Consider the following 13787-nt stretch of genomic DNA (forward strand, 5'->3'; position numbering starts at 1 on the left):
ACTACCATATGTACACTTGAAACTAACATTTTAATCAATTACCAGATAATTTTTCTGAAGCTTTTATCATTTCTATTAATATAAAATTTCAACTCAACTTTAAATGCAAAGTCCTGATTTTTAAATACTGCACCTTTTATATAAAAATGTCACTGCTGGAAACATTCCATGCACTCTCCACTCTTTTGGAATTGCTGCAACTCTTACAAATGTTTGGATTATTTAAAATTAAAAAAAACTTTAAGAAAAGCAACAGAGTAAGAATCCTTTTGTAGCTGAAGCCCAAAGAACTGCCTTTAGAACAGCAGTTGGATTGTTATAACTATTGAACTATTTACTCTAGTAGAGAATAATTTCATGGTTTTAAAAGTAACTATTATGAGATAAACTGTCTCACTTTTCTAGCATCAAAACATTTATTGTATTCTAATACCAGACTGCTTTACCCAATGAAAATACCAAATAATCGAAATTTTACTAATCTTGGTCCCAATATAAAATTATAAACATCAAATCTTTCTTCTATTTCTTTCATAGTTAGAAATCTTATACTAACTACTTCATACCAATCTATTATTGCATAGGATTTAGAACAATATTTTCATGAATAATTTTGGCAAGATCTGAAATTAAAGTTCTTCAGACTGAATATCGTCTGGTATTTGACCAAATCCAGTTAGTAAGTACACAGTTGAAGAATTGAATGAGTATGAAATGAACAATTAAAAAATTCAAGCATTAAAAATTTAAATTATTTTATTATAAAAATTTATATAAACCATAAACAAAAATAAAACAAGCAGAACTAAGACAGTATATAAAACAGTTCCAATGAATGAAAATAACCCTAACCTTAACTTCCTTGAACTTATTTGTCTTTTACATAAATGATGCTTTCTTTCCTAGGCTTAAAATAGTGTTTTCCATTACACTTAATTAGGCTATAAAATATTAAAGATTATTTAAAAAAAGATAGATTCTCAAACTTAAGGGTTAACAAATACCTGCAAAGTTATCATGAAAATTTTGTGTATTTAATAAAATTGTAAGTCCAGAATACAAAATATACCTGAAATAATCTAACCAAAGACCACCAAGTTACTTAAATGAGTTTCTGAGATGGTATAAAGAGAAAATTTAAATCTTACTTACATATAAAATTGGATACATAATTTGTCAACATACTTTTAAAAACAAACCAAACCAGCCACTGTTCCTGAAAACACTTCCTACACTATTAAAGGACTTTTAATAACTTCAAGGTTACATAGAAACATTTTTTATCATTAAAATTACAAATAATTGTTTTTTGAACTTACAGAAGTTTCCAGTATTAAGTCCAAAGCTTCTAAAGAATAGTTCCCCAATATTAATGGGTTTCTTTTCTTTTCCTTGGTTGAAAAGCAAAGAATTCAGTCTGTGGGCAACACTTAACTATAGAGCCTCCATCCCCCCCGCCCTGCCAACACACCCCCACGGCCAGGCCCCCACAACCCAGGCGTCAGCTTCCACAAGTGAGCTCCTCACACAGCTGCTCTGGAAGGAAAAGCTGCAGCCAGACTCCTGGGCTCACTCGCCTCGCTCATTTAAAATCAGATTTTGTAGGGATCCAGCAACAAACTATTATTATTTGGATACCTGTGTCCAAACATGTACAGGTGTCACACAAAAGAATAAATAACTGCTAATATATGAAGCTAAACCTCAATGCAGGCAGTAAGAATTTTATTTACATGACTGTTGTCAAAGTTAAGAGCTGATTCAACTAACATGTTCCATATTGATTAACACCATTACTCCGTTTTCTCTGTGTTCAGATTTCACGTGTAACATTTCGCACTACGAGTCTAGACTTGGGTAGTAAGTTCTAAAGCCTATAATCAGCCAGGACACACTGACGTGACAAATGACCATCCCAATAAAAAGTCACAAATGTGTGCTTTCCTCCCCTCTCTGGACCACTATCAGCCTGAAAACACTTTAGGGTACTTACACTACATAGGCCTCCCTCGTACGAATCAGCCCCCCAGAAGTACAGAATGAGGATGATGTTTGAGAACTGTATCCTGTAAGAGACTCCACTGAAAATCCTTAGCCATATCGGTATTTTTTCAGAGCCTTCCTGCAAAGCCTCCCCCATACACTATCTATAAATAGCTCTAAAGGACGGGGAAAGTTCCATCATGCAGACACTTTCAGTTTCTTCTTCTTCGCCTTCAGCACAGGAGGTAGGGAAATCTTAAAGGCAGTCCTGAAATGACACAGGAAGAAAAGCCCGTTAAGGCTCTAACAATTCTCTACCGCATGAGCCAGCCGCACGAACTCACAGATACTCACTCGCAGGTAGTGCAGATAGGGCTGAAATTGCAGAATACTGGAAATGTAGAAAAGGGAAAAAAAGGAGGGTTTAAAACCATATAGTCAAGGTTTTTTCCAGCATGGAAAAGAAAAGCGCAGTCCATGAACTTACTTGACAAGCACACAGAACAGACGTAGCCAATTTCAATGAGATTCCGGTGACAGAAACACGCCGCCCGGTAGTCGACATGGACGGGGGGTGGCAGGGTCAGCTGAGATCGCTGATCCTGGTCAGGAAGAAAAACCCACTGCCAAAAAAAAAAAAAAAAAAAAAAAAAAAAAAGGCACGTTTCTTTATTCACTCAGCCATCATCGAGCGCCGCCACCTGCCCCTCTCACAGGCAAAGCTCGGCGGACTGTCCTACCCATCCCGCGCGCAGCTTAGGGGGCTCGGGCTCGCTGACGCCCAGCCTTCGGAGCTTCGGGAACCCCGGGTCGCCCCTTTAGTCCTTCTCCCAGTCACTGGCACCGGCCACCCCGCTCCCACTCATCCCGCAGGGACCAGCTCTCCCTGCGCGAGGCGACAGGCACTGCCGCAGGTCCTTACCAGTAAATACTGCAGGAGAGGGTGCACCTGAGGCACCTTCAAGTACATTCCCCCTGTGATGTCACAAGCCTGCAAGACACACGAGGGCTCTCTGCCACTCAAGCTACGCAAATAATTTAAAATTTTCTAGCCACATAAAATGGAAAAAGATAACATTTTAATAGCATATTTAACTCAATATACCCAAAGTGCTATCAGTCTAGCACGTAATCAATACAAAAAGTCATTAATAAAATACTTTACATTCTGTTCTCATAGGAAGCCTGGGATTCAGGGTGTTGTATACTTGCCACATACCTCACTTCAGAGCTCAACAGCCGCATGGCCGCCGTGTGGGACAGCAGGAACCTAGGCTATGACCCTATTTCCCTAAAATTCTCTGCTCGGGGACTGAGTCTTCCATCGCTATCTCTATACAGAGAGAGGTCTTTCATTCTGCTCACGTAATATTAACAAAGGTAATTTTTAGATGATAGGCTCTGAAGGGATTTTTTTAAAACCCTTTTTAAAAATACTTTTCTGGGCTGCACGCATTTGTTTTAATGTGTGAACCACTTTTACAAAGTCAATGAAATCATTAGGTGAAATATAAATAAAGCCCGAAGGGACCAGAGAGAGCGAGTTCCCTAATCTACGGCGCCAGCAGGCTCAGCCCAATACCGCGTGCCAGCCGGCAAAGGCACCCAGCAACCGGGGGCGGGACGCACGGCGCGCTCATGGCCACCCGCACCGGGCACTCGCTGGGAACGTACCTGTTGGAGGAGTCCCGAATCGGAGTCTAAAACACAGGCATCGATTAAAATATTCTGAAACGAATATTCCAAAAGTGTTATGGAAACGATAGCAATGACTATCTTACACCAATACCCTACTACGTGCCAGACTCTGCTCTTAAAATGGCTTACTTCATATGCCTAACGCTGCAAGGCAGACATTCGATTAGCGCTTTGCAGCTGAAGCGCCCAGGCCTCGGCCAGGCTGTGGTCACAGGGCTGGGGGAGGCGCTGCCCTCAACCCCAGCGTGCCTGTCGCCGAGGCTCACAGTCTCGTCACTACGTCATGCGGGCACTCCGAGATGGAGAAAAGTATCCGTGGCTGTGGCACGTCAGACTGAAGCTGAAGCTTTAAGTTCTCCGTTAGGAGTGACAACTCATCAGGGCGCGCAGCGGACTGCAGAAGCAGGGACTCAGCCTGCGGTCCGCGGACGGCTGGACGGGGCCACAGGGGCGCGCCCAAGCTGCACTCAAGACTGTTCTGTGCACACTTTCCTGGAGGCTCATCAGGTTCTCAAGGGGTCCAGGACTCGAGACAGAGAAACAACTGCAGGAAATACGGGTTCCAGGTCCCTAACCCATCGATAAGGCCATTAGTCACAAGGCCTCCCTGGGTAGACCGTTCAGAAAAGGCAAAGCCAGTGCCTGCATCAGGAAGCGGCATCCCTGAGGAGGGGCTGGGCGCGCACCTGTTTCTGCGCAGCGAAGATGACGTTCATGAAGTTCATGTACTGCAGCGCGCTGTCCTCTGCGGCCTTGATCACCTGCGAGCCAGACCCACGTCAGCGCCCGCGGGCTCGCCCAGGCGCCCACTGCACGGCGCCACCACACACTGCAAACTACAACCGCTGCTGTTTTCTGATTCGCCTGCCTAGTTATCGTTAAATACTACCTCTATGTGTGACGACGGCTGGGAAATCGCCCCCCACTCCCACGCTCACAAGGTAATCATTGTTACTAATTTCTGGAGAGCGCCTTCATGGGCAGATATATACACACGCTCACCCACAGCACACACGCTGGCAGGATGACCCTCTCTCCAGAGTCTGCAACCTGCTCACTTGGCTACAGCTCCTCCTTCACGCTGACCTCACAGACCTCCGCTACTTACCCAGCTATCTACAGGGGACGTTTACACAGTTTGCGACCCTCAGCTTCAGACGATGCTCTGATGCACACACACAGGCACCCTGTGCACGACTCTAGGACCAGCCCCTGAATTACAGACTCAGTGGGGTCACACATTTCACCCTGACACCAGAGGTCGCCCACCTGCCCCCCACGCGAGCTGCACGACTTTACACTCCCACTGGTGATGCGCGGGAATAACCACCCCCCAACGCTACCAGCAGCCTGGGGACTGCCAGCTCTTTCGCCTGCGCAGAGCAAGAGGCGCACAATGAAAGGAATGTGTTTTCAAATGTTAACTGACCACGTGCATTTCCTCTTTGGCAGACTGCTCACGATTGCTGTTTCTTCAGACTAACTTTGACTCGTAAAAGTTTATGAGTGCTCTTTTTCACTTTTTTATTTTTAAATCCTCATCCAAGGATATGTTTCTTGATTTTAGAGATAGAGGAAGGGAGGAGGAAAAGGGAGAGAGTGAGGGAGACAGAGAGAAAGAGAGAAGGAGAGAGACAGACAGACAGACAGACAGCGACTGGCTGCCTCCTCTATGTGCCCTGACCAGGAATCAAACAGACAGCCCAGGTGTGTGCCCTGACTGGGACTCGAACCCGCCACCTTCTGGTGCACGGGAATGACACACCAATCCACTGAACCACCCGGCCAGGGCTCCCAGTATGTTTTCTAATTGGCTGTAACTAACATATAATCATAGTACTGATTTTTTTTAAAACTTACCAATATCCTTGACTTCATTTCCTGATTATCTATAAAGAGATAAAAGCAGTTTACAATTTAGCTGAATCTTAAAAAGTATATCATAAGGTTTTCTAACCAATTTTAAACAGTCCACCAAGTTACATTAGTAAAATAAGAATTAGTTTCATAGAAAAACGAAGGTTCCTACCTTTAACCTCCTTGTTCATCCTATGAATGTCTTATTTTCTTAGAATTAAGGAACTTAAAAATATTATTTAACCTCATAAATATTTCTAGTAAACAAAGAAATAACCTCAAACTTTAGTTAAATAAACCCAGCAACAACGTAACCGAAAAACAGAAATGCTTCATTTACCATGATAAACACACAAAACAAGGGGGACTGGGGATCCCCGATGACCGACGTCAATCAGCCGGCCCTTGTGGCCTGAGCGAAATGCCTTTGTCCCGGAAAATTAAAATCCCCACCGTCTGACCGTTCTATGACTATCGCCACCTCCTAGACGCGAATCCTGGGACCGCGAGTAAATCATTAAGTCCATCAAACGAGCTGTCATCACACTGGAAAGCCACACAGGCGACGAGGTATGCCCCCTCTGGGCCAGAAACGGCCCTTGGGACACAAAGGGACACAGCTCTCGGGGCGGAGGGAAGAGCCGGCTCCCTGTTGGTCCGTCCGCTGGGAGCGAGGGGCGTCCTGCAGAGCCGTGCAGGAGGGCGGCCGCGCCCCTGGCCGCTTCCAAGCTCCCACTGCGCGGTTTTACCGCCTGTCTCAATGACACCCGGGGCCCCACTCGGGCGCACGTGGGCGCCTTCCTTCCGCGCCCCCGGGGTACAAGGCCCCAGGACAGGCACGGGCTGAGATGAGCGGATCCCAGGGACGCCTTCCGAGTGGACGGCCGCCGAGGATACAGCACAGCGCTTTGGCCAGGGATCCTGCCAGCAAGGTTTCTGTGTGCTGGCCCTTGATGTCACCTATAAAGAATAATAGGGAAACTTAAAAGGGAGTTTTTTTGGCATTTCCTTGAACTAAAATGATTTTCAAACCAAGGTATTCTTCTTCATGAATGAAAGAACACACCACTTTCAAATGGGTTTAAAAACAGCTATCTTTCCTCAGTAATGCTTAAATAAGCAGTTTCTTTAAACATTTTCTGAATTTAAAACACCCTGGTGGTCAGGGGCTGAGGCGGGGAAGGGGGACCGTGCAAGAGCACGAAGTTCCGCGGGGGAGCGGAGCAGCTGTGGAGGCGGCCGACGGCGACGTTCGCACAGCGACACGGCAGAACTTGCTGCCGCAGCACTTAGACTAAAAACAGTTAAAACGATGTTTTATGTTACATGTATTTCACCACAATAAAAAATAAATAATAATAAATATCCCAGGGTCACATGGAAAAGTTCAAACAAAGGCCATGTGTCCCCGCCACAGCCAGCACAGCGGCCCTGGGCTGGACCCCAGCCCACCCTGCCCCCCAGGAGGCCGCCGCCGGTCAGAGGCTGGAGATGCCTGTCAGCTGCGGCGAGGTCTGCCACTTGCTTGGAGCCTGGGGTGAAAAAGCCTCACTCCTAAGAAATATCAAAATTCTAAACCTGTGGCCCGCATTTTCGGCTCAGTCTCTCCTTGTGGTGGGGGCTGTCCTGTGCGGTACGGCTTCCCTGGCCTGGCCCACTAGGGAAGGGGCAGGGGAGCAGGACGGACACCCCGCAGAGAGGCCCGGCCGCTCACCCAGAGCCGGACCCCCGCCTCCCAAGGCCGGCGGGGAAGGTCCGCAGAGTCTCCTGCGAAGCCAGGGCTCTGCCCTGGCAGCCAGAGGCTCTCGGTGTGATTCTGGAACCAGCCCTGGGGGCACCACCTGGGGCCTTCACAGAAATGCAAGTTCTGGGGACCACCCCAGGCCCTTTTAATAGATCAAGACGCCAGGTGATTGGTGACAGCGTTACTTACAGATCCTAAAACTCACCCCTTTTACGCGCACGAGGCAGTGATTTTAAGCACTACATAATTTTAGAACATTTCCCTCGCTCCGAAAGATCACGTGAGCCCATCCCCAGGCCCTGCCCGCTCCTCTACGCCCCGCCAACCACAGATGACCTCCTGTCCCTACAGAGTCGAGTCTCCCCACCCAGGTGATCCTGCCAGAGGCTGCGGGGTGAAAAACACCGCCTGCCGGCAACAGGGACCCAGGCAGCAGGGCGCAGCAAGGCCCTTCAGCCAGAGCGGAGCTGCTCTGGCCTCCGGGGGCGGACGCTGGAGGCGGAGTGGCGAGGCTGGAAGGGAAGAGACAGGGGCCAGCGAGGAAGCTGTTACGAGACCTCCAGCAGCGGCCCTCACCTTGAGCAACTGTGCCCTGCAGGGGACATCTGGCAACGTCTGTGGACGTATTTGTTTGTCACAAGTGGGGAACATAATGACAGAGAGTGGGCCAGGCCAGGGAAGCCGCACCGCACAGGACGGCCCCCACCACAAGGAGAGACTGAGCCGAATACGCGGGCAGCGCCGAGCCGGGGCCCTGTGACAGGTGGAGGCCCGACCGCGGAGGTGCTTCCGCGGCTCAACGAAGAGCCGAAGAGCCGTTCACAGCTGATTAGACTGGAAGAGTGGGTGGATGCGGGAGATGGAAACAGGGAAGAGAATGGGCGTAACTGAGGAGGAAAGAGAATGACACGAATCCGGGGACCCTGGGGGACACTTAGGGGCGACATGCGCACTCGAAAGGAAGGCTGGATTAGAGGCGAAGGTAGGAAGTGTTCCCATCTCAACAATGAAGAGTGGAGGACAAACAGCGAAAGAAAAAGATAACACACAGAATAAAGAAAATATATTTTAAGGAGGAAGATCATGGAAAAGTCAGAAAAAGAAAAAAGAAAGTCCAAAACAAGAGGAAAATGAGATCGAAGCAGCGGCTGGGCCACAGCGTCAGGTGCTGCGGGGCCAGGGGAGCGATGCGCCGACTTTGATGGAACGACTTCAGAAAGAAGAGAAGCACGTAGGGAGTATCCAAAACCTCAAGTCTTCCCTGGCTGCTGTGGCTCAGTGGACGGAGTGCCGCCTGCGAACCAAGGGGTCGATGGTTCGATTCCCAGTCAGGGCACATACCCAGTAGGGGACACTGGAGAGACAGCCACACATTGATGTTTCTCACCCTCTCTTTCTCCCTCCCTCCCCTCTCTCTAAAAGTAAATAAATAAACTGTTTTAAAAAAAATAAAAAGACACCTCAAATCTTTGGACTTAAAGCCTCCAAAACCCCCATATTCAACTCCATTTGTAATATAACAATAAGGGGGGGGGGGGACTCTTACTCTTAGTCATGAGATCTTTAATCTCGTCAACAATGACTTCATTTGCTGCGGTTAACAGCTCGTACTTCCCGTCTTTACTCCCTGAGGGATTGAACTCGGAAGGAGGGTTGCCAGGGTCCCCGAAGAGGTCTCCCAGTCTGCCGTTCCTTCCAGGATACAAGAATCGGCTGAAACAGCGGGAGAAAAACAGAACCTGGTCACCCCAGGGCTCGGCGCCCTCACCAACAACAAGATGAAATTCAGCAGAAAAACAAACAGAAATCACATAATTCTGGACTCACCAGATTCTATAACAAATCTCATTTTTTAAAAAATGTACAAAATCGGCAAAGCAGAAACAAAAGTCAACCACCACAGAATGTTTTAATGATTCCACTGTTTCCGGGAAGCTGAGCGGGAACCAAGGAGACGCTGGGATCTGCCTCTCCAGGTGCTTCGGGGCGACGGGGGTCGGGGGGCCTCACTCTACCTCCTCAGTGACAACTGGAAGATTCTACTGGCTTCTAACTTCCCGTTGGTTTATCACTTGAGGTCTGTTTACCTACTCCAGCAATAAGAACCTGGTCTAAGGGTCCCTAGAAGAGTCTTCCCGTGATCCATGGCTTTTATAACAACGTACAACACTTCTGATTTTTCCAAAAAATGAAAACTTAGCCTGTCCTAGCCTTTACTGACATCTTAATCCAGTCGGCACCCCTTCTGGATTCCGAGACAAACGCAGGGCGAGGCGGCAGCGGGAGCAGCCCGGGAGCCTGTGGGCCCCCCCCCCACACCAGAGGCGGTGGGCTGCGAACCGCGGCGCTCGGACAGCGCCCACCGGCCTCCCGTGAGATGCGCGACAGGCTTTTAGCCCAGGCAGAGGAGGCGCTTCCACAGTCCACATACAACGTGACAAGTGAACGTGGTCAAGATTGCTCATGGAAACCTTCACTGCCCGCGCGGCCAGATCCTCGCGCCAGCTATAGGCCCACTCACCGCCTCGCAGCGCTGGCTCCGCGCCTGTTAGCAAAGGCCGCGGCTGCAGCGGCGGAGCACCAGACGGAGCAGCGGGCTTGGGTTAAGGAGCCCGTTTATGAGAAAAATCCTTCCTGGTACACCCGGGAATCCCCCACAGGGCGGTGAAACTTTCCCACCAGGAGAGGCGCCCCGGAGCCCAGACTGGCCCCAGGGAGAGCGGGATCCCTTGGTGGCTCCCCTGCCCCCGGGGGCAGACCCACCCCTACAGCAGGCGGCTCTGGGAGCGGCCGCCGGATCTGACATTCTCCTTTCTGCCTGGAGCCGACCGCGGAAGCTGCGACGGGCAACTGCGCACAGCATGCACCTCGGCTGCGCGTGAGCTACGAGGTTTTCAGTATTCACACCTGTGCCGGTTCCTGATGCTGTCAGTGCTGTTCACTGGTACAGAAAACGGTTTTGCCACATACACTGGGAACAGCACTGGATACATGCTAACTGGCCTAAAAACCTCAAAAGTTAAAGATCGAGTAGGTTCTCGTAACGGTCCTACCTTTCTTGAATGTGACTTGCTATGACAGCAAGCTTGTTGGAACGATTCATGAACAAGTGAGAATTCCCCAGCACCATGACCGCATCTATGCATTTTGATAAGGTAAACTATTGAAAAAAGAAGACACGAGAAAGGTAAATTAGCCGTACAAATACCTTCCTGAAATAATTAAGATTTCACTTGAGTGTTAGACAACTGTTCACCGGTAAAAACTTGCCCAGGGGCTCCCTCCTCCAAAGCCACAAGCCAAAACGCTTGAGAACTACAGTTTTCTAGTTTTACTTACATGAGGTCATTTCTGTACCGGCACGCCATGCCATGAGTATCTTCCGTATAACACTTAGGGAATAGCCACACGGCACCTTCTGTGATGAGGTTACTAGCCAACTATTGCTACACAAGGAGTATTTATTGGTATGTTGATTAAACTGGTGACTTGCAAAAGTTTTCAATCCATTCATTCACACATTAAGTTTGCTGAGCGCCTGTTACGCGTTATATCCCTTCTTTCAAGCAGGTCACATTCTCACAAATGCTAATGTTACTAGAAACATAGATGGATATTCTTATAATCCCAGAATAAGGCATGTTTCTCTTAAAAACATACCTCAGGCAGAAAGTAACTGCTGATAAATTTCACTTTATTTTTAAAAAGTAAAACAGACCTATTAAAATTTCTGTATGGCAGGAAAACGACTAAGCAAAGCTGAAAGACCACATATTGCAAGGAATCAATAGGTGAAATGTCAGAAAAGGTAATGAAGAGACAGAACACAGGCCGGCGGCTTCCTGGGACTCGGGGCTGGAAGCTGTCATTGGCTCTAAACAGACAGAACGGAACTTTCTGGGGTGACAGAAATGTTTAAGACAGAACTGTGGTGATGATTACACGACTTTATTGTGGTTTAACTAAAAAGCCATTGAACTGTACATTAAAACAGTTGGATTTTATTTCAATTATACCTTCCTAAGCTATTTTTTGGAAATTTAACCTAGGCTTGGTTCAACCACAATTATCCAGAGACCCTCAGGCAGCCTTACCTGAGACCCCTTTAATGCTTGCTTTCCCCACCAAATCGGGTTGGTGTCAACTACGATAACTAGGAGGTTCAGTTCATCTTCTGAAAAGATTAACAAAAACAAAAAAACATTAGCCTCACGAAAATGAGTCAAAGCCAACATTCTCCACACTTTTTCATCTCCACGACCTGACAGCCACGAGACTGACAGGCGGCCGGGTTCCTGCGTACACTTGGAGCTCTGCGGGCCCCCCAGCTCCCGCCTGCTCTCTGCATCCCGCATCTGTCACCAACGGAGTGGAGGCGGCTTTGGGCTGCTTCTCCTCTGTTCCCAGACTGCTGCCGGCCACAGAGGATGTGTGATTAGTATCTATTATGCGAACCCAAAGGTATTTGCACTTTAAGTGCCTGGTCAGTTTGAGAAGGCACTGATTAACCAGCAGTAAGAACCACTAGTAGCAAAACTTGGCGGGGGGGGGGGGGGGGGGGGGGGGCAGAGGGGAAGAATCTGGAATCAGTTTGGCCCTGGGGACATCAAATCACCTAGCAGCAAGGCCAGCTCTGATTAGGAACCAGATTTTAAAAGGTGAAAACTGATTCCTATGTAAAGAGTATTTTCCTGGGACAGAAACCAGACTACACTCCAGACACAGAGTAGCCTAACTTAACCCTTCATTCACGCAACAAGCTTTACACCAAGTACCAGCGTCGGCTGTTGTGCAGACTGTGCCCAAGCCCTTGAGGAGCCTACATTCTAACTGAAGCGACTTTCGAACTTGCAAGCACGTGCTGTTGTGAAAGCCCAGGATGCCCTTTAATAACGGAAAGCAGCAATGTCTTTCCTGCTTCCATCCCCCCCCCCGCCCCCCCGCCTCCGCAGTCCGGCCGCCTGCCTCAGGATGATCCCCACCGCCCCATCCCTGGTTTCCGCTCCCATCTCCAAATCCCACTCACTCTTCAGGGCCCCAAACCAGTGCGACCTCTTTCTTCCAAACCCCTTCCCAGGTCTTCCAACACGTCCCGGCTCCCTGTCTCAGGGGGGCAGGGGTGCCCCCCGCTTCCCCGCCCCAGGCCCTGGCACACGGAAGTCTGTAATCGCATTCCAGGCTGACAACCACCCAGCAAGGGACGTATTACTGACATCTCTCATCAATTACATGATGTACCTCCTCCGTTTTTTGGGGTTTTTTTTACATTTCGCAGTTGCTGAAATCAGATGGTATCTTAAGATGAAGATGCGCAATATTTTTTTTCTTACGGGCATATTAAATAAAGGCACATTTCATAACCAACGTTGTTTCAGATTGGATGAAATATGGTATTCCTATTTTGCGAAGTAACTTGCTTTAAGGCACATGCCTGCTGGCAAACAGCAAAGCCCAGGCCCAGTTCGGAGGACAGGCCCTCCTCTAAGCCCCACTGCCCAGTCCTGACCCCGCAGAGGACTGAGCCCTTCTGGTAACACTAAATACTCACTACCTCCTTTCACAGTCAGCTGTGTTTCTCATCTCTCCCCCACCCTGTCCATGACACTGCCGAATCCTCAGAGATAGAGGATTTTTGTTACTTCCGCAAATCACACAACCAAGTGCCTAGCACCGAGGAAGCACTTAAAAACTGTGTCTCCCATAAATCTTATGCCTCTAGCCTTCTCCTCCATCAGGCCACGCCCCACACCTCTCAGGCCACCCACTCCTTGCTGCAATCAAGAAAGGGACAGTGCGCTGCCTGTCACGAGAGGTGTGTGTCCACACACACACAATGTCGCTGTGGCTCAGGGCGCTCCGGCCGCCCTGGCCTCTTCAGGGAATCAGGCTGCATACCAGGTCGCTTAATGTATGAATGAAAGTCTCTCCCCGTCTCCACCCCCAGACTCCCCGCTTCTGTCTCACTGTAAAGTAGTGGCTCAGCTCGCCCCAGGGCACTGGCACAGTCAAAGTCCTGGTTTCGACAGCACTGCGGTCCCCTGGACGCCGACCTACAGCGGCTCCTCCTCCAGCAGCCCTTAACCACAATCCATCACAACATCCCATTATAGTGTTTGCACAGCTCTTGTTCTTCAGAACCATGGTCTGTCTCACCCACCAGACTGTGACCTCCACGAGGACCTGTCACGTTCTCGGCTGCCAGCCCCCAGCGCAAACGGCAACTAACGCCTGGCACACAGGAGGCGACCCCAAAATATTTACTGAATGAGTACATTCGTTACCCTCCTAAGGACCAATCAGGTTCCACCCAGCCCAAGACATAAACTCCGCGCGGCTGGTCGCGGCCGGACCCAACCCGTCCAGCCGCGGGGTCCGGGCCCCGGGCCCCGCAGGCGCAGCCCTCACCATCGGAGGCCATCGCCCCAGCGTCGCCCAGCGCGGAGCCGCCAGGAGTCCTGCGGGCGTCCCGGATGTGGCGTATCCCGACTTCCGGCACCGCCGAGGG

The 13787-nt window shown here is 49.2% G+C and overlaps 1 protein-coding gene across 3 annotated transcripts; it reads right to left on the reverse strand.

The window, feature by feature from the left end:
* Nucleotides 1-784: 784 nt before the first annotated feature.
* On the reverse strand, nucleotides 785-13760 carry GTF2H3 (general transcription factor IIH subunit 3). Of its 3 annotated transcripts, XM_054594067.1 has the most exons (14): nucleotides 13688-13705; nucleotides 11377-11456; nucleotides 10622-10728; nucleotides 10336-10442; nucleotides 8829-8995; nucleotides 6436-6498; nucleotides 5711-5740; nucleotides 5542-5570; nucleotides 4368-4442; nucleotides 3658-3711; nucleotides 2906-2974; nucleotides 2471-2606; nucleotides 2338-2374; nucleotides 785-2251 (listed from the first exon to the last, which is right to left on the reverse strand). In XM_054594067.1, exons 4-14 carry the CDS (start codon nucleotides 10410-10412, stop codon nucleotides 2182-2184), a joined length of 807 nt encoding a protein of 268 aa, XP_054450042.1. In that variant the 5' UTR covers nucleotides 10413-10442; nucleotides 10622-10728; nucleotides 11377-11456; nucleotides 13688-13705; the 3' UTR covers nucleotides 785-2181. The 3 variants fall into 3 exon arrangements, with proteins under 3 accessions (XP_054450042.1, XP_054450040.1, XP_054450041.1); XM_054594065.1 differs by lacking the exon at nucleotides 10622-10728 and having other exon boundaries at nucleotides 13688-13760; XM_054594066.1 differs by lacking the exons at nucleotides 5711-5740; nucleotides 6436-6498; nucleotides 10622-10728 and having other exon boundaries at nucleotides 13688-13760.
* Nucleotides 13761-13787: the final 27 nt, after the last annotated feature.

Source organism: Pteronotus mesoamericanus, unplaced genomic scaffold (assembly GCF_021234165.1).
Source record: "Pteronotus mesoamericanus isolate MK-2021 breed Mesoamerican mustached bat unplaced genomic scaffold, CSHL_Meso_final scaffold_507, whole genome shotgun sequence".
Classification (NCBI taxonomy): Eukaryota; Metazoa; Chordata; class Mammalia; order Chiroptera; family Mormoopidae; genus Pteronotus; species Pteronotus mesoamericanus.